This window comes from Bemisia tabaci, chromosome 10 (genome assembly GCF_918797505.1).
Source record: "Bemisia tabaci chromosome 10, PGI_BMITA_v3".
Taxonomy (NCBI): Eukaryota; Metazoa; Arthropoda; class Insecta; order Hemiptera; family Aleyrodidae; genus Bemisia; species Bemisia tabaci.
The window spans coordinates 27,701,213-27,721,584 of NC_092802.1; the positions used below are offsets into that span (position 1 = coordinate 27,701,213).

Consider the following 20,372-nt stretch of genomic DNA (forward strand, 5'->3'; position numbering starts at 1 on the left):
TTACATGAGAATCAACAGTGAAATCGCAAATTCCTCACACATGCAACATCTACATTCTAGAAAGTTGGCAACACTGGTTTTAATGCGTTTAAATCCACTAAAAATATCGATTTTAGGTGAGACCAGCTGCCTTACCAAGAATCGATTCTTTTCCATGCATTTAAATGGAGGAAAACCAGTATTGCCAACTTGCAAAAATCGTCACTGACCGTGCACGAACAATTAGTGAAGGCATCCTTCAGGGCAGGCACGGATAGCTACGTCAAGATCCACGTGATGAGATTATGAAAATCAGGGCGCCTTCAATTTTTTGTGTATGCAACACAGACATCTTTTGAACACGAATAGTTGTATCAGTAAGGCGTTGCCATCGAGGAAACCAAGAGGTCTTCGATTTTTTCCCTTGTGCCAATGAAATATGTTAGGCCATTCCATCAATGAGCTATTACAAGACGAAAGGATAATTCGAGTATTTTATTAATTTAAATGAAGAAATACATTCCTGTTCCTGAGCCCGTTCCGTGCTCTGAAAATGAACAAAGATTCTTTGACAAAGACTTTTTTTCTCTCTGAATAAATCAGAACTGTTCACCGTATCCACTTCTCTCAGAGACCTGGTGATTTCCAACAAAATTTGACGTACCTGATAGGCTCTTGACAGACTCGGAAATAATGATGAGTGTTTACCCTCGATAAGTAGAGAAATACTTGAAAGTATGACATAACTGCTAGTATTAGTTCTTCAAGAATGTGGGTGGTATGTGTCTCGCACATGATTTTCAAAACAATTGCGGTTCCTTTTGACACCGAAAATGCCTGAAAGCTATTTTAAACCCTGATTGAACGTTCCGGAGTACAAGATCGGCATTGGACTGCACGTCACATATAAGGTTAGTGCTCTGTAACTTATGACTGATATTTCTTTAATTTTCTATAACTAATGTTTCTTTTTGGCGTCGCATTCGATTGCGAAAGAATTCTTAGTTTCATTTTACGAGATAGGCTGTGTCAAAACTATGAATGATGATACACAGAATAACTGAACTGGTCTTTCACAGTGAAGCCACAAAAATATTTTCCATTTTTATAACGGAATTGTTTTTGGTACTATTACAGCAAAAAAAGGGTTTGAACAGTAAAGTATTTATTTTCAATATTGTTGACTTGAAAAATAACTCGCATTGACGATACAAAGAAGATTTTATTAAAGGCTATTTTTTGTCATCTCAGGACAGATTTAAACAATTTTGTAGCACTTTCCCGTTACCTACCTACCAATTTTTCGCAAAATGGATTAAAAGTCGTCAATTTTTCAAAAGAGAGAAAAAAAAATGTTTGAGTGTAATAATTTGAAATTCTTATGCAAATTAAAAGAGGTGTTGTGGGTCTACTTTTTTTTAGGACTAACATGGAAAATCAAAACACATTTTTCATCTCATAAGGGATTCTCGCGTGTTATATTCCTTAAAAGTAAATGCAAACCATAAATTTTATGAATTGCAAATACAAATATTAATAATATCTGTATTTAGAAGAATCATTCTTTTATACAAAACAGTAATTAAGATTCTCTAAATCAGCATCGGCGCTTAAACATTCATAAACATTAAGCAAAATTAAGGTAATTTTTGTTTTATCTCTTGTAATATTTTAAATCATAAATCACGCAAAAATTACATAGTGAGCAGTCAGGAGTGGAAATTTCATCCCGCCCATCGTGCTCTACGAAATTTAAGGAGTAATTTTGTACGGTAGTTCTGAATTTTTTACCGTCAAAAAGTCGATTAATACCATTCTGAAGGGAAAAAACTAATCTCCTAAAGTACTACTTACTCCCTTTCATTTTAAAGTTGACCTGACGATGATAGGAATACTCACGGGTCTCTTTTGGCCACCCGGCAACATAACCCTGGTGTGCATGACCATATCCCTTCTATCGTACTACTACCTCCAAGACAATATAAACTACTGGGCTAAGCGAGGCGTGGCTTACATACCTCTCTCCAAGTGTATGATGCTTTTCGTCGACCAAGTGCTCGGAAGGAAAACTTTGATGGACATCTCCAAGGTCCAGTACGACCTTTTAGAGGGTCATAGTTACGGAGGCATGTACCAACTCACCAGGCCGGCCATTCTCTTACGTGACCCAGCGATGATTAAGGTAAGGAAGCCGTGAGGAAGCCCAGAGGGAAAATAACCAAGAATTGGGATTTTTAATAGTCCCCCCAGAGGGGGAAAAACCAGAAATTTTAGTGTAAATTACGTGGCGTGACTCAAAAGTACTGTTCCTTTTGTCCTGAGGGCAGAGAAAAGCAGCTATATTAAAATGCGGTTTATCTGAGGCTATAGTCATAGTTGGCCTGCATTTTGCAATTTGGAACTATAAATTATAGCTCTCCTGGAAAAACATTTTTGTGCATAGGGAAACTAATGGCACATACGTTGTTTTTAGACCGGGCTAGAATTTATAGTTCCAAATTGCAAAATGCATTCCAGCTGTTACCTACAAAATAAGCACAATTTAAGCTCTACAACTGGACCGCGTTTAGCAGAAAGAAACCAAGCCACAAAAGCTATTGCCAAATTAAACCGGGCAATTTAATTTTTCACGAGAGAACGTGTGTGCGTGAAAATTTTTAGAAATTTTTTTTGTGCTATGCAGAAAAGTCACTGAAATTTGCACAGAAATCCGCACAACCGTTTTCATGTAAAATCGTAAACTGCCCACTGAAATTTGGCAGTAGCTGTTGTGGCTTGGTTCCTTTCTGCTTAACTCGGCCCGACTAAGCATTTTAGCAAGTTTTAGAATTCTGCTTACGACGACGATTAAAACTGACTGAGCCTCCAGGATTTTCAGAAATTCTGGGAAAGGGAAAAGTTCAAGAAGTAAACTTTCTCAGTAAAAAAATCGTACATTCTCTTTCCCAAGTTGACAAAATTTACTCTTCTTAATCGAACGACTCAGCTACGAGTATGTGCGGTGAATACCAAGAGTCTACGTTACTTGGTTTTTTTAAAAAAAGCCTAAGAATGCGACGCGCTGATTTAAAATATGCATATATAAGCAGAAACAAGCGAACTGATTCGAGGATGGCTGACCAGGCCGGCACTCTAGGAATGAGAATTTTACTCCTCCGTTTCGTTCATAACGTTGCTTTGACAGATCTCCACACCACTGTTAGGCTTTTCAAAAGTTGGTACCTTTCCTCTGATAGCGAAGGCCACCCAGGATAGACGTAAGTGCAATCTGTGATGAGCCTCAAAACTCATTAGACCATGTGCTAACCATAACACTTACAGAAATCAGTTTGCTTTTACAGAAAACCACTTACCCTTCTCCTCCCCGCACACTGGACCTCTGTCCCGACACCGAGGCAGTGTCTTTTGTCCTCCCGAGCGACCCGACCCGGACCCTCACCCTTGATTTTACGCTTGATTAACCATTTCACCGTCACGCTAGGATTCGTCCAATTTTCAAAAAAAATTGTTTCGCGTGTACTTAGCAATTTTTTCCTTACTCTCCGTTAAAACACAAATAAAATGAGACCTCATTCATAAAAATCGGCCGAATAGAAGAGAAGTTACAGTATTCGAAATCCGAAGAAATCAACGAAACTTCTCCAGACAAAAAATAAAATGAAGGGGAAAAAAAAATGTATAAATTACAATTAAATATAATTGACCTCAGAATTTGACAAGCAATTCAATTATATAACGGAGAAAAAATTGGGAGAAATTACAAAAAATTCGCCTCTTGCAAGGGGCTTCCTTGTAAGAATTTTGACCTGAAGATAAGGTTTGAATAGCAGCAGTACTCCATACAATACACGGTGTGCCTGAACGAACATATTTTTTGTGTCAAAATCGAAAATTTTTTATATAATTTAACTACAGTGTCTCTTAAGTCGTTTAAGCTAAAAAAAAATTCCACTGTTCATTTCACTTCAAAGTTTCCAACTCACCGGGAGGGACGGGTACTACGCCTGGCCGGAACAGGATAACATCGGAGCCCTCACATTCATAGCATCGTCGCGGCCGAAGGCTCCGCCACAATCTGCGATACCCCCCCCCCCCGAAACAGAACCTCATCGCCACCCAAAGTTACGCACGGTAACAAGCCAACCCCCGCCCGATCCACAAGTAAAACCGCTGATTGGATAAAAGGCGCAGCTAGAGCAGTCACCCGGAGTATCAGTGGGAACGGCAGGAATGGTAAAACTGATCAAATTGTAGCTGAGAAGAAGCACAGTTTTCATGGAGCGAGTACTGGGGGTAGCTATGGAGCCTACCACAATTCAGCTGCAGGTAGCGTAAAACCGTTAAGTGGTTTTCATTTTCCCAGTCTTAGTACCTGGAACCCTCCTCGGAATACTGGCAACCAGAACTGGCAACCCGCTGGCGGTCCCTATCTCGGATAATTATTTTACGATTTGGCGCACGGTGGGTGGGGCTAGAATCTCCTAGAGTCCCTTTATACTGAGAGTCAAGACAGCACCCCTCATGGAGTCACAAACGGGAATAAAGATTACACAAATTGAACGTTTTTTGTAATCTTTGATCGGCTCATTCTTAAATTCCTCTCTCCGTTCCTTCTCTCATTCCGTTTGTTCCTTGTCGAACCCGAAATTCCTCGGTCCATTCCAGATTATAATCTTTGCAATTGGTGAAAATGTAATCTTTATTCCCGTTTGTGACACTGTGAAGGCCTAAAATCCGGTTAACCAATCAGAAATGGATTCGCATTGTCTTGACTCTCAGTATAAAGGGACTCTAGAATCTCCCTACACTGAGAGTAAGGACAACGCGAGTCACAAACTGATTGCAGTGGGCGCACGGATCGTGAGACGGGGTGTTGGAGTTTCTTAGCCAACGTGTGATAGAAATTCAGTTTAAAGCTGATTTCTCAATACAGAGGGAAAAGAGTGGGATTCACGACCTCTCCGAGCTTGATAGCAATAAATTGAGATGTTACATGTATGAGAAATTTGCGATTTGACTGTTGATTCCGTCATATAACGAATTTTTCAAAGCTCAATATCTCGGTTGATATTGAACGTAGAAAGTTGCTGTTTGGACGGATCTTATTATTTTTAGCTGAACTACAGGAAGCAAACATCAAAACACGATTCTGTGGCCAGCGCGACTGACTCGTAGCTCCGACCTCTCGGTTGTAAAGCACGTATTTGATTTATTCATTTTATTCCATATAGTTACTCATTTTTGCGGGAGAACGCTCATTTATGACCATTTTTGGCCATTTTGGTTAGATATTGGAATCTGAAGATATTGGCAGAAAATTTTTAACAGTTCGTGAGCTTGTTTATCCAAGAAGGGTTTTTTCGAGTAACTTTCTCTCTGTACACAATGAAGATTTTGCATGTGTGAGGAATTCGCGATTTGACTGTTGATTCTTATGTAAAAGTTCGCGAGAAACACGATAGTGCCACTGGTTTTCTCTGAAATCAACTCCCAAGCTCAAAAAAAGCTCTCAAGTTGAGGCCAAAATGGAGGGAATATCCCACGCTATCCTGAGAGTCCACCTCTACATCAAGACAAACTCTCCATGCAAAGATAGGGAGCAAATACATCAGCAGTGTTGCCGTGTTTTCAATTTTAGAGTCCCCAAATAAAGTGGCAGCCCTGTCAATGTATTTGCTCCCTATCTTTGCATGGAGAGTTTGTCTTGATGTAGAGGTGGACTCTCAGGATAGCGTGGGACATCCCCTCCATTTTGGCCTCAACTTGAGAGCTTATTTTGAGCTTGGGAGTTGATTTCAGAGAAAACCAGTGGCAGCATCGTGTTTCTCGCGAACTTTTAGATAAGAATCAACAGTCAAATCGCAAATTCCTCACACATGCAACATCTCCATTCAGGAGGCCTGCGCTGCACTGAGGATTGGTCCAACAAGGCCGAAACGCGTCTGCAGTTGCCTTCCTGATTGGTTGTTACTAGTGTCGCACTAAACAACGTATCTCTTTGAGGGTAAATTGTGCTTGTGTGCGAGCTTTTTCCCTCTGTATTGAGATATCAGCTTTGAGCTAAATTTCTGACGCACGTTGGATAAAAAACTTCAACATCCCGTCTTACAATGCGAGTCCATCTCTGATTGGTTCCCGTATTTTAGGCCTTCATCGTGTCTCGAACGGGAAAAGATTACATTTTCACCAATTTATTGCAAAGATCATAAACTGGGATGGACCGGGCAATTGGGCGTGCGGCAAGGAACTAACGGAATAAGAGGGGGGACAGAGACAGGAGTTCGGGAGTGGGGTTGATCAAAGATTACAAAATACGTCCGAATCTGTATTCCCGTTTGTGACATCCATAATCCGCGTTGTCTCAACGCTCTTTACGAAGAGACTCTAGGTGGAGCGAGTCGTAAGATTTTTTAACAGTTCTGCCGTGACACCAGAGGCGGATCCAGAGAGAGTTGAAGGGGGGGGGGGAGCATTTGCTGATGTGAAGTGGGGGGTCGGGGGAGGATATGCTTCAGAGCGAGGGGAGTGGGGATGTCCCCCGGAAAATTTTCAAAAAATGGCCTCTCTTAGATTCAATTTTAAGCAGCTTTAGAGTACAATTTGTGCATTATTTGAACGTTGAAAACGAACGAATAATACCTCTTTTCCAGAAATTTTATTTTAGTATATGGCCTATTTATTTCTGCGGTTTTGAGTAACCTTTGGTCAGGTAAATTTGGTTAAATAGTTCTGAAATTCTGCCTTGACACCATTCCAGTATATTTTCAAGAGCTCTTTAATACTCTACCTCTTTTTCCTTTCCTTCTTTTTCCTCCTGGGTTTTTGGGCTTTTTTTTGGATCCGCCGATGTGTGAAAGCGAAGAGAGCAGTAAGTGCAAAAATGAAGTTTTGAGAAAATGGGCGTAGAATGAGTAGGCTACGTCAAGAGAAGCGAAAGCTCCGTAAGAACTAATGTTAGTATTTTCCTTCCTTGGGTCGGTCAATCTTTGCACTTAATAAAGCCTGCTTCGAGATAAACCTACAAATGTAAACTTGGAAAAACATACATTTTAAGCATTTTCAAATTATTTCCCGGTTTGGCGGTTAGTAAGCGTAAAAAAAACTCTTAAAATTTCTAAAAACGTAAGTACCAGTTACTGTTCGATCTCTCCAGAACGGCTTCTTTCCGCAGACGTACATAGAGCTTATTCATACAGTTTCCTTTCGTTGGCATAAAAATGGCGGTGACTTGCGCTTCTTTTGACTTTAGTCCCTTTATTCTTTGAAACGGGCTCACAGGCTTCTAGCCGGAAAATTTTATTGAAACAAGCCTCTGATCTTTGTCAAATTGCCACTGATCATCTGAGAGACTCCTAGAAATTGTTTGATTGATTAAAAATCGACCGATTTTATTTCATTTACAAAAATATGGTATTATTCATCCTCATGTCAGGCTAGTATTAGGCAAGACAGCCGTGAGTGCTATCTTCTGCAAGCTTTCGTGGTTGCGTTTTGGACACATAACAAACGCATTTTCAGGTTAGCAATTAGTAGAGGAGGGCGGCACTTTACTTGAAAGCACTGTTTTCATTGGCTTTTTGGTGGAATAATGTCACTTACTGCTGTCTTGCCTGAAACTTTGTCATTTCCTGCGGACTTGCGGCTTTCTTAAATTTCCCGTTTTCATACAATCAAGATGAATTTTGCTGTTATAGATATTTCGTCGCTCCTCTGACGTAAGGGCGTATCTCAATTTTCACGTGAGCCCTGAAAAGCATGGGGTTATATGAAGAACAGGGCTCACGTAGAAATTGAGATACGCCCTTACGTCAGAGGGGCGACGATTTCAGTGATTAGGTCTGAAAGAGATCAGACCAATTTTGAAGGAGACTCGGTTTCGAAAAACAATTTCATCCCTCCCTCTGAAATTCTTATTGCTCTCTCACCTTTCCCCTCTCACTCTCTCTCAATTCTCTCGTAAATGAGTATAACGTAATGCTAACAGTTTTCATAGAAGTTTTTTTCCGAATTAATACTGAAAATATTAGTATAGCTTACTGATAGTATTAGTAAATATTAGTAATATTAATAAATACTAGTTGATATACTACACGCTCATGAATGCCCGAAAAGCGGAGGATATTGCACGGAAATGTATGATACTAAGTTTTTAATGCTGGTGTTAGCGGTGAAGTATCGCGCAAAACTGCAGGCGTTTTCGGGTGGTGGCAAGAGTTTGGCGTAGCTCACAACAAAGCGTGCATGCCTCGTGTATACGAGGAATGGCTCGGATAGACCCGCATCCTTCCCGTCATCTTTCTGAAGGCAAGCCAGGGTTCATCAAAATAATTGATTAATCAAACATGAATTTGTAAATACAAAATTCCAACTACTGCAAACATTATACATTTTTTAGGGTTATACTTCATTACAATTCAGATTTATGAGTATTAAAATCCTAACTTCAGTTTCAATAGTAGTGTATTTGTTAATTCTTTCTCTATTTATAGTGATTAGCACGTTATGATTGAACTAATATCTACTACTACGAGATATGTGCGCATCAATAACCACAGATTCAGTTTTTTAAGCTTTTGTGGATTTAAATATTCTTATTTTATATTGACACTTCGTAGATATTGTATGACTACGTTCATATATTTTCTGATATTTATGAGGTATATAATCTAAATTCTATTAGTATTTTTTAGTATTTGGTGTTTCAGTCCATTCTTTGATTTTTTCCTGTCTTTAATATTTTTTGGGTAATTTTATAAGTTTATTCGTTTTATGTTCAGTTCTAAGGCATATCCCCACTATCATTGGCTTAATTTCAGCAGACAAGAGTGACTCACATTCTATTGCATTTTCCTCACTTTTCCTGCAAGATGTCAGATCTTAGAAGTAGGTATTTGTCACGTGAATTTAGGAGGTGTCATGGTTTCCTGCGTGCTTGCGATGTGATCATTTTCGTAACTGAAGTAAACTACAGCATAATCAATCCAACTAGCCATTCTAACCAGTGGCGTGGCGTGCTTTGCGATATATCGATTGATACGCCACTCAAACCTATGAAAAAAGATCGATTATCAGAGTGTCCGTAGCGAGCACCTTAGTAATCTATTCTTTACCATAGCTTCAAATGGCGAGATATCGATAATTGATCATTCACGCCACGCCACTGATTCCATCTGGAAGATTTATTGTCTAAAAAGAGACGATTGAAAAATGATAAGAAAAAATGTGATTACGAAAACTAATGATCCCGTAGAAAGATGCATTGGGGCAGCAGTCATTGCAGCCAGTCAACCTACCACGGAGAATTTCTTTTCAACAGATCTTTTTCTCTTCAAAAGATCATATCGTAAACTTGATAACGTGTGACTAGAAGTAGAAAAAAAAACAAACGAATGAACAGAATCAAGGTTTACAACCTACCCAAACCCAAACCCATACCCCTTCTCCAACCTACAATCGAATTGCCTCACGTCGATACGTTTTGTACTGAGAAATCTCTCGTGAGGATTTTTGAACCATCTAAATCTAATCGGAATTTTTATTTGTTTATTTCTCAAATAGGTACCGAGTTCTTTTTCCAGAAAATATATAGCCACGTATGTATAATTACCGATGAGTTTTAGATATTTGTACGGGTTTAATTTGCATTTTTATTAAAATGAATAATATAAACATGGATTTCCTGTATTTTTATTCCCCAAAATCAAAAAGTTCGAGAATGTCTTTTCGCTCATCGGAAAAGATGGGTATCCACCATCAAGCATCTTTTCGGTCCCTGGTAAAAATTGGCAGTAGAATTTGTGTTCCAAAATACCATACCTATTGCCGGCTGTAAGATTTCCAATATATAGCTTCTATAGCCGGCAACACAAATTCTTATAGCCTTTTATAGCCGATGGCGATTAAGCATCAGCCTGGTGATAAAGTGTATGCTAAACATTACTAATTACGGATGCTAGGACTTAGTGAGTTTTTGGATTACCGCTCTTTTTTCTGGCCGTAGTACCTTGATTTATTTTGCGAGGAAAGCTCCGTACTTTTGAAGGATGCCTGCCATTCCTGATATGTTAGAGCGCCTTCAATTTCGTATGATACTGTGCAATACCTCCGGTGTGAAATAGTTGCTTCAAGCGCCGTGGTACGCTGCGGCGCGGCGCGGTGGGCGGGCAGCCAGCGCGAAACGCGCATTGGCGCCTACAAACCTAACAGGGATACTTCACGCATTGCGCAATGCGCGAAGTATCCCCGTTAGGTTTGTAGGCGCCAGTGCGCCGCCGCTCCGCTTTGTATTAGGCTCTGATATTTAATCTCGTGGAGTCAGCGTTTTTCAACTCATGACTTTGAAATGTTTGCACACTCTGTATGGATTATTCTCATTTTAATTGATGAAAAAAAATATGTAGTAAAGTAAAATATAATGTGCGTTTTGTAAATATTAAGGTGATTCCGTACAAACTTAAGGATTTACAAAGCACACGAATTTCTACACATAGCCTTTTGTAGCCGATGGCGAAAAAGCAACAGCTAGGCGATAAAGTGTAAAGTCCGGCGATAGGAACTATAGCCCGACTGTATAATTTGTTATCGCTCCGTATAGCCCGGCCGTATGCTTTTTTCCACTTTCTACAGCCAGCTAAATGATTTCCTATCGCCTTCTTCAGTCGGCTATACGAACTCCTATGGTATTTTGAAACGCAGCTCCTATAGCCAATTTTTACCAGGGGTGTCTGAGGTTTTATTTGAAAGATTTGGAGGTTATTATTTTTTCTCGTTATTAGAAGTAGGACGATTTAGTTTTATCGGAAATAAATTCCTCATATGGTGTACTTTTTTCTGGTTCTTTTCTCTGGATGACGAGTTATCTTTGATTTCCGAAGTCCCTCAGTTTTCATAGATTTTTAGTCAAATTCTTAGTCAAATGTTCAAAATTCGCAAATCAAAGATAGTGGACGTGATTTCATGTTTTAAACTTATTACGTAGCAATTAATAATAAGATCTGTATTTTTAAACGATAATCTTCAGTGTCCAATAATAGCAGAGGCAACACGATTAAAATGCGATTCTATATCACGAGCGCATCAGCCTTATTGCGTAATTTGAAAAATGAGTACTCGCATACCAAGGTAGGCTTCTTGCCTACATGGAAAAGGAAGGCGAACATAACATGGAAAGTCTCCCCGAATAACAACAACGGTCTCACAATAACAACGGTGAGGCTCATAGTGCCTTTCTTTTAATTTTTCTTGTTTTGCCGGTTGAAATTGCGGGTGTGATCCCTGCGAAACGTCCCGGGTTTTTTATTTTATTTTATGTGTTTCTTTTTATTATTTGCGGCCTTAGTCCCGTTTTAAGTTGTTTCTTTGAATATATTTATACTCATGAGAAAGTAAGGGAAGAATAAACTATATTTGTCAAATACTTCTATCGAAAAACTTTCAGAGGGCAAAGAAAACCACCAAAGAAATTTCTCATGATAATTTTTTTATCAATCGTTTTCGATTGCAGATACCACCTTTTTCTTTTAACTCCGTTCAAAAGAATGGAAAATAAATGAGTCTGATTGAGGCAGCCTGCACCCTGCCTCTTTTGAGACAGATATTTTCAATGCAATTATATGGAGGGAGTCTAGTGTTGCCAACTCACAGAATTATTTACAAAATCATGTGGAAGGCATACCATTTTTCAGGGCTCTGTTAATGATCTGATGTAGTAGTGAAAGCTAAGCGCTGACATCATCATAAAAAACAATGGTTATGAGTAGGAATGTACCTACTAAAGACGTGAGGCAGATTCTAATTATTAAAAGTTATTTAATTAGTAAGTACAAAAATATTTACAAATAACTGAATGTAACAATAAATACATTAAATACATTAACTCAATATTTCACTTTCACAAAGGATTGAAAATGTTTCGCATGAAAGATTTCGATTTCATTAAATATATTTCAGAACAGCGTGAAGTTTTTTCCTACAGATTCTCAATTAGTTCAGAGGGACCAATCCCCGAAGCAGAGTATTTTAAGTGAAGTATCTATGATGGCTTTTCCTCCGTGGATAGACAGCTCACGACGACGTAAGTCCACGACCATATACATCTCGTTTGCGGAGTTTGAAAATCTCCGCTCCTATTTTATTTTTTTAAAGGAGAACAAATCGAAACCATTTCTTGAAGTTTTTGCAGAGTTTTTTTTTCATACAGAGCAGAAATATCAAAGCAATTTTTCAGAATTTCCGTCAAGCAGTTTTCGATTTAGAAAATAAAGCATGACAGGAAGTCTGCAACGTCCCAAACCGAGATACTTGGTAGCGGACTTACACCGTCGTTTTGCTCAAATGGTTCAATTTCAAGCCTCTGTGGACTGCTTGTGAATTAACGGTATTATGTTACATTTTTACAATATATTACAACAAAATATTCTGAAAGTTTTCCATAAAAGAATGTTCACTTCCTTACTCTCCTCAATTCTGAAAGAATATCTTCCAAATAAATTAGTTGCGCACAAGAGATAATAGTCAAAATCAACAGACTCTCTGGCCGTAAAATTGTACAAAAATCACTATGAGTATGACAAAAGTCTGAAATGCACTCTTTGACACAAAGTTTGCCTAACACGACCCCCTCGTTTTCAAATTTCCCGGGTCCATGGTCACCTTCTTTTCGTTGTCAGGAATCAGGTTTACTCAAAAAAATATGTACAAACATAACTGGATGACAACAGTGAGACAAAAAAACACAAAACACAAAAAAGGCAAAAAAAGCTAATTTTTTAATTATTAATTTATTTTCGGACTAAAAATGATTCATTTTAGAGTCGGAACGTCTCGGGGATTTGGACTGCATTTAGCAATTTGGAACTATAAATTCTGGATCATCTGAAAAAACACTTATGTGCATAGGGGAACTAATGTCACATACGTTGTTTTTAAACCGGGTCGGAATTTATAGTTCCTTATTGGAAAATGCAGTCCATTTAATTGTTGTATTTTAGTCTTGTCTCCCGGGTTTTCCCCCTGTTTTTCTCATAGTACCTGTACACGGGAGAGTATCGCCATCTCTCTGCCGCTCTCTGATTGGTTCATCAGTTTTTGGCCATCATGGAGCTCCAAAGTTGGCCCCACGTAAATAAAACCGACCTAGAGGAACACGTATTATTGGTTGAGAAATGAAAGATAAGCACACTCAAAGGTTAATTTTGGACAAAGATATCCATCGAAGTTCGATCGGAACTCAATTCAGAAGTTGATTATAAAAGACATTCTATCGCATTCAAAATCACGTCTAGAACTTTGCCGCCATTTTGTTTGTTTAAATTGGGCCAACTTTGGGGCTCCACGATAACCGACCAATCAGAGAGCGGCACACTTTTTCTGTAGTGAAAGTATTGAGATGACAATACTCTCCCGTATACAGGTACTCTAGTTTTTCTCCGGTAGCCAATTCTAAACAAAATGATATTTTTAAAACTGGGGTGGCTGATCAGGGTACCCGGATATAACATCATATCCTGATTCTTTCTCCCCAAACTGAGAGAAGAAATCAGAATAATCCCCGAACATTCCGCCCGCTCCTGCACCTTCCGGCTTTTCGTCAAAAACCCCCAGCATCATTTCGTCCGCAATGGGATACACCACCCTCAAAACCATCGGTCGATGAGGTTTGTCCGATGTGGGGTCTTCCGGGTCAGCATCGATCAGAGACTTCGTGCTCTCCGCTATACTCGTGTTGTCACCTTTCAACGCGATAAAACGAAGCGCAATTACCGAGTCCTGTTCCCTGGCGTGAACGAAAACATCAGAGAATTTTTCCTCCGTTATTTGCACCAGCCTGTGCGTCGGGGTTAAACCTGCCAGGAGTCCGACAGTGTACCTCGCAAAATTTTTCGGCTCTTTCAAATAGCTCGGACCGAAGAGCGCGCATTTCTTCTTTAAAAATTTCTTGAACAGCTCCGGAAACTCATTAGAGTCGGTCCTGTTCGATATCAACAGCCCATCTGTAAAATTCTTATATTCTTGTTCCTTGTGCGGTGGAGTTTCGATGACGTGCTCCTTCAAGTATTCCTTAACTTCCAAATTTGGAATCCGTACCAGATGTGGAGTGCCATGCTCCTTCGTCCGGTTCACGTCTAAGAACCCCGCATGCACGAGGAAAGTCCAGAAAATAGTCTCCTTGTCGCGTGTCTTCGACAGGTCAAGTTCTCCAAGAACCGGTTGTTCCAAAGGCACGTCATCCATGAGCACACCCAACTGCAATCGGGCATAGAAACCTCCTTTCTTGATGAGGTCGCCCAAAAGCGCTCCATCTTTCTCGCAAGAAAAAGGTTTAAATTTCCCACTGGTTATGGCCATGACCACAGACACAGGGCTGTATATGGCATTGTCACCAAAATGGTACCCTTCGTACCATACCCGGACATTTGATATAACGATGTCTGAACTAGCTTCTAAAATCAGATCTTGGACCTCGTTATCTGTGAATCCGAAATCCGACGCAAAATCGTCTTCCAGAATCGGATTTTTATGCGAACTTTCCAGGTCTGGCACTAGCGTTGTACCAAGCATGATCCCCAAGACTGGTTTGTGGCTGTATAATCTCGAATAAATTGTGCGCATGAATTCGAACACCTTGGCGGACTCTTCAGCGAGGATACCACCATCATCGGTAAGTAATTCGCCTTTTACAAAAGCGGGAAGATATGGTTTGTCTGCATTGTCCACCAAAACTACAAATTTCCGTTTCCCCCGCAAGAGGGCGTTACATAACGTGGAGAATGCATCTAGCAAAGGCCCCTGCTCCGGGGATGTTATGTTCAGTACTTTTTGGATCTCATCATGCGTTTTGGTGTCTAATAATTGTCTATTGTTCTTAGACTGTTCTTTAAGTACGTTTTTTATCACCTCGAGGACACCTGGTCTAGATTCGGTGTTGAAATCGAAGTAAAACACAACGTATTTATTTTGGTGCTGCTGTCGGAAGCTCTGATGTTTCGGTTTTGATATTTCGAGGCCTGTAAATAGTTTCGATGAATTTATCGAGGAGTCTAGGAAGTATCGGAGCATGGAGAGGTTTATTGACTTTCCAAATCCAGGAGGTCTAGCAATGGATATGAATCCGGGTGGTTTTTTGGTGTCAGTGTGCCTTGAGAACTCGACAGCGTGCCGGATCCATGCTGTTTTGTCGACGAAAATGATTTCATTGTCCACGATCTCCTTGAAGTCGGTTTCGATCAACGGTAATAGTCGTATCACGGATTTGGCCTGTGCAGTAGAAAATTCTCGTTAAGGTGATTCGATGGACGCCATATTTTGTGTCAGAACGGCATGCGATATATCGCATCAATTGGTTCCATTTTTTCAGCTACTCGTCATTTTTCTCCAATTTTGAGATCGCAATTCTGTTGTCAGGAGACTAAAGCACTCACTTACCAATTTCAACAAAGAAATTCAACGTAATAAAGGCGTGGTTTTTTTAGAGAGAAAACATCGCATTCGATACTGATATCGAAACCGCACTCGAAATGCTATATTTTCTCTCTAAAAAAACCACGCTTTTATTACGTTGAATTTCTTTGTTAAAATTGGTGAGTGAGTGCTTTAGTCTCCTGACAACAGGATTGCGATCTCAAAATTGAAGAAAAATGCCGAGTTGCTGGAAAAATGGAACCAATTGATGCGATATATCGCATGCCGTTCTGACACAAAATATGGCGTCCATCGAATCGCCTTAAGTGCTGTCATAGTTCATCGTTTTCCAGATGAAGGAACATAACTCCATTTCATTGTTGCAAAATTGACTCAAACAATTAAATTATTTACAAAGATAAACCTATGCGATTTTTGTTAACATTTTTTCTAATTTTTCCCCGAGCTCAGAGGAAAAATCAGTGGGATTTTCAGTTGGGAATGCCCGAGATTCTCCTGATAAAAATGCATTTCGCGAGGAGAAATTTTGCAACATTGAGATGAAATTACGCTCTTTCGTGAGGAGGACGACGAGTATTGTGAACGGCGGTATGTTGCTATAAAGTGCTTAAATAAAAACTCTGAAAGTTTTACCATGTGATTTTCGAAATGAAATTGAAAAACGTTTTTTTCTGGGAAAAAAATTTAAATTGTAAAGTAACTTTGAAGTATTAATAACTGGTGGAATTACGTGCTTCCACATTTTTTACAGAATCGAGCAGATATTAAAGGACTAGCGGCAATGGGAAACAGGGAATGACAGCGAGACAAGTGAAAAAAATCTCACTAAAAAGTCGGCAGTAGCGTGCTATACACTGCTTTAGACGAAGTTCATCTTTTTCATCTGCCCATCTACTGTCATAAGTATGTGGTATGAGCATGGCATATAGGGAAAAGTTTAACTTATGAAAAGGGTGTGTTCACCCGCGTTTTCACATTCACAATGGACCACTAGACAAGGTACGAATTTCAGCATTCTGATACATGTTTCTTAACCAAAATTTCACGTAAAACACGATGCACTCAACGAAAATTACCGAAATCAATACCTTACGAAGATATTTAATGATTCTTAATGCGTGAATTCAAACCATCCGCTCATAAAAACTCAATGCTCTACGTGATTCACATCGAGCGCTAAACGTTATCATGACAGTCTCTGCGATATAAAAATCTGGCAGCCTCGATCTTGAAGCTTTGGCTTAGCTATAGCAAATTGCTTATAGTTTGAACAACACATGGTGGGAAATGAACGTTGCTCGATTGAGAGGCTTGCTGAAACCATTGTAGTGCGCGATTTGACTCACGTAGAGCTTTGAGTTTCTTGCGAGCGGGCAGTTCAAATTCCTCGTAACCAATGTGTAATAAAAACGTTAATATCTCCGTTAAAAGTTGGTTTCAGTAATTTTCGTTGTAAGAATCGTGTTTTACGTAAAATTCTGTTTAAGAATCATGTATCAGATTGCTTAAATTCGTACCTTGTCTAGTGATCCATTGAAGTGATGTATTAACAGTGTCCTGAACATTCCAACTCAAAAATAATAATTTCAGGATATTTCTCGTCAATTTGTATTTGTTGATTTTGTTGTTGTTTTTTTACAACTTATAAAGCATCATTTTTTATTCGTGAATGGGTAATGTTTTACGGTAGTTTCACAATAAAAACGACGGAAACTTTCCATCAAAATTATCAGCATTTCTTCCGAGGGCTTTCTCGAGCCGAAAACGACAAATGAGGACGGACAAAGAAAATACGGAGAAAGGAAAGGTACTGTATGTGATTTTTTTCTCTTTAATAATAGAGGAAACCTATCCACCCTCAGTCTATCAGGATTATGTAGTGAAGGAAAATGAACTAATATATTACCGTTGGTTTTCCAGTTTTTGAGAACCGTAATCCAGCTTCCGCTTGAACTGAAAACACAACCACAGCAGGAAAAAAATGTCAAAATTGATAACTCCAAGGTCTATGGACTCATTATCTTAATTATCATCGTAAAATAATTCTAAACCTATCTCTAATAGCACTTTACAGCTTCAGCATAGAGCGAATAGTGTATAGATGTTCTGAGAACGCCCGAATGCAACTATTCCTGCTCCAAAGTTGCCTGCGTTTCATTTTCGAAAATTGAGTGTTGTAGCTTTCCCAGTAGAGGTTTGCGAAAGCTCGTTTTTTTCTTCGGTTTCAGTTGCGAGGCTTGAATGATCGATTATCGATATTCCCCCATTTGAAGCTATGGTAAAGAATAGATTATTAAGGTGTTCATTGCAAACACTCTACCTATCGATCCTTTCCATAGGTTTAAATGGCAGACACATCGATCAATTGCAAAGCAAGCCACGCCACTGCTGCTGGCTATCTGATTGAAATTTAACGATTTAACATTCAATTAAAACGCGATTTTTACAGGAATACACCTGTAGCCTGATTCTATAAAATATCTTGGATGGAGGAATCTCATTGGTGGATTCCCGATTTTATTTACCTCAAAAGTATTATGATTTTAACATGGAATCAGTGAGTATCCGACAAGATTAAGGTTGCCTTCAGTTGGAACTGGTGGTCCAAAGATAGGACCTTCGATTGCGTTCTAAATTAAAGAATCGGGTTTCTGGAAAGTCGGTTAATATGTTTATGAGCATTACAGTTACCTGATTTTTTATCGCTGGAAATCACCACTTGTATCAAAAGGAGCAGAATCGATGCAAGAAAAAATATACTTGATCTTTGCATTATTATAATCCAATTAGATATCTGAAAAATAATACAAAAAATTATAAATAAAAAAATCGCATCTCAGATTGTAAGCTGTAAAGTGTCACATCCTAACTAAACAAACTTTTTTTCGAGTTCAGGGAAAAGGCACTGAACTAGATAAAAGTAGAACGTAGAAAAAAAGGCCCTAACCTTCAATCTGAAACATATAAAGGCTATTAAGAAAAGCTTACTTTTGTCGATGAATGCTTGGGATTATAAATTTAGGCCGCACTCTAGGGTCCCTGGTAAAAATTGGCAGTAGAATCTGTGTTCCAAAATACCATAGACCTAAAGCCGGCTGTAAGATCCCCAATAGCTTCTGTGGCCGGCTGTACAATTTCTTTTAGCCTTTTACAGCCGATGGCGATTAAGCAACAGCCAGACGATAAATTTTATGCGAAACGTTACGAAATACGGATACTAGGACTTAATTAGTTTTTGGACTACCGCTCTCTTTCTGTGCCGTGGTATCTTGACTTATTTTGCGAGGACAGCTCCGTACTTTTGAAGGATGCCTGTCATTCTTAATATGTTGGAGCGCCTTCAATTTCTTATGATACTGTGCAATACATCTGGTGTGAAATAGTTGCTTCAGACGCCGTGGCACGCTGCGGCGCGGCGGGCGGGCAGAGAGCGCGAAACGCGCATTGGCGCCTTCAAACCTAACAGGGATACTTCACGCATCGCGCAATGCATGAAGTATCCCTGTTAGGTTTGTAGGCGCCAGTGCGTCGCCGCTCCGCTCTGTGTTAGGCTTTAATATTTAGTCTCGCGGAGTCAGCGTTTTTCAACTCATCATTTTGAAATGTTTGCACACTCTGTATGGATTATTCTCATTTTAATTGATGAATAAAAAAATGTTTTAAAGGAAAATATAATGTGTGTTTTGTAAATATTAAGGTAGTTCCGTATCAAACTTAATGATTTCCAAAGCACACTTTCTACACAATTTCTTATAGCCTTTTATGGCCAATGGCGATAAAGTGTAAAGCCCGGCGATAGGAACTATAGCCCGACTGTATACTTTTTCATAGCTTCGTATAGCCCGGCTATATGATTTGCTCCGCTTTCTACAGCCAGCTATATGATCTTCAATAGCCTTCTTTAGTCGGCTTTAAGAACTCCCATGGTATTTTGAAACGCAGCTCCTACCGCCAATTTTTACCAGGGGTAGACGAGACAGAGGACGCTGTAATATTTTAAGGGCTGAAGAAAAGGAATTAGTACAGTGTGATTGTAGGTAAAGCACATGTCTGATTTTTTGATAAATTTGCCAGAAACTACCTAAACACACCAGACACAACCTAACCTAAAAGTCGCCAGTAGTGGAGTGAACATTTTTGGTTCGAAAAATGATCGGGCTTCGACCACAACGAGTAAATTATGTAAATCCAGAGGAATTTTTCTAAAATTGAAATGAGCCATTGCTCTTCTTCTTTCGAAGAAACTCATTTTCAATCATTATCTCATGATATTATTTATACAAATCTGCAGACAAACCTGAGACCCGATAAGTTTTCCAATGCTCCGGAAAATGATATAATAGTTAACTAGAAATAGTACGTACAGTAGTAATGGTATAATAGTTAATGATATACTAGTTTTAAACTAAAATGATCAAGTTTCACAGACCTGGTTCTAAAATACGTATGTCAGTTACTCATTTAAACTTAAACTATGTGACCTCACGTGAATCACCAAGAATCGGAATATCGGATTGTTGCGATGACGAATTTAGGGAGAGCCCGTTTCGTCAGCACGAGACATGAGTGTTATCTGATTAAGAGATAAGAACACCGGCGGTGCTTACAACAAAAGTAACTAGATGAAATGATATTATTCTCATAAAAATGAAATAAGCACCTCAGTAAGGAACAGCCACGAAGTCAAGCTCCCTCCCCCAAAATTACAAAAAGAGAGCAAAAGAAGAAAGAAAAGAGGAGACCCTAAGAGGGAATGTAAAAAAGGATGTTTGCACCAGATTTTGATATTAAAAAAGAAACATTCAGGATGATCTAATTGTAAGCAAGGACAAAAGCAATTTTCACAGGGTCTCTTTCAAAAATTTTCCGGGGGAGGGCCCTCTAACCCACCCAATGCCGAGATGAGCAGACCCTGAACGCGCATTCGACCAAGTCCCCACCCCCCACCACCCGAAGAAAATCTCCGCTACGTG

At 39.3% G+C, this 20,372-nt stretch overlaps 2 protein-coding genes across 3 annotated transcripts; one reads left to right on the forward strand and one right to left on the reverse strand.

Moving 5' to 3' along the window:
• The first annotated feature begins 665 nt into the window (after window positions 1–665).
• Window positions 666–9,667, forward strand: LOC109044545 (cytochrome P450 6B3-like). Its single transcript, XM_072304828.1, has 3 exons — window positions 666–890; window positions 1,851–2,161; window positions 9,538–9,667. The coding sequence occupies exons 2-3, from the start codon at window positions 1,862–1,864 to the stop codon at window positions 9,580–9,582; spliced, it is 345 nt and encodes a 114-aa protein (XP_072160929.1). The 5' UTR covers window positions 666–890; window positions 1,851–1,861; the 3' UTR covers window positions 9,583–9,667.
• Window positions 9,668–11,767: 2,100 nt separating this feature from the next.
• LOC109044605 (uncharacterized protein in vnfD 5'region) lies at window positions 11,768–19,955 on the reverse strand. 2 transcript variants are annotated; one of them, XM_072304997.1, is made up of 4 exons: window positions 19,829–19,955; window positions 18,091–18,193; window positions 17,306–17,352; window positions 11,768–15,234 (listed from the first exon to the last, which is right to left on the reverse strand). In XM_072304997.1, exons 2-4 carry the CDS (start codon window positions 18,170–18,172, stop codon window positions 13,438–13,440), a joined length of 1,926 nt encoding a protein of 641 aa, XP_072161098.1. In that variant the 5' UTR covers window positions 18,173–18,193; window positions 19,829–19,955; the 3' UTR covers window positions 11,768–13,437. The 2 variants fall into 2 exon arrangements, with proteins under 2 accessions (XP_072161098.1, XP_072161099.1); XM_072304998.1 differs by having other exon boundaries at window positions 19,697–19,839.
• Window positions 19,956–20,372: the final 417 nt, after the last annotated feature.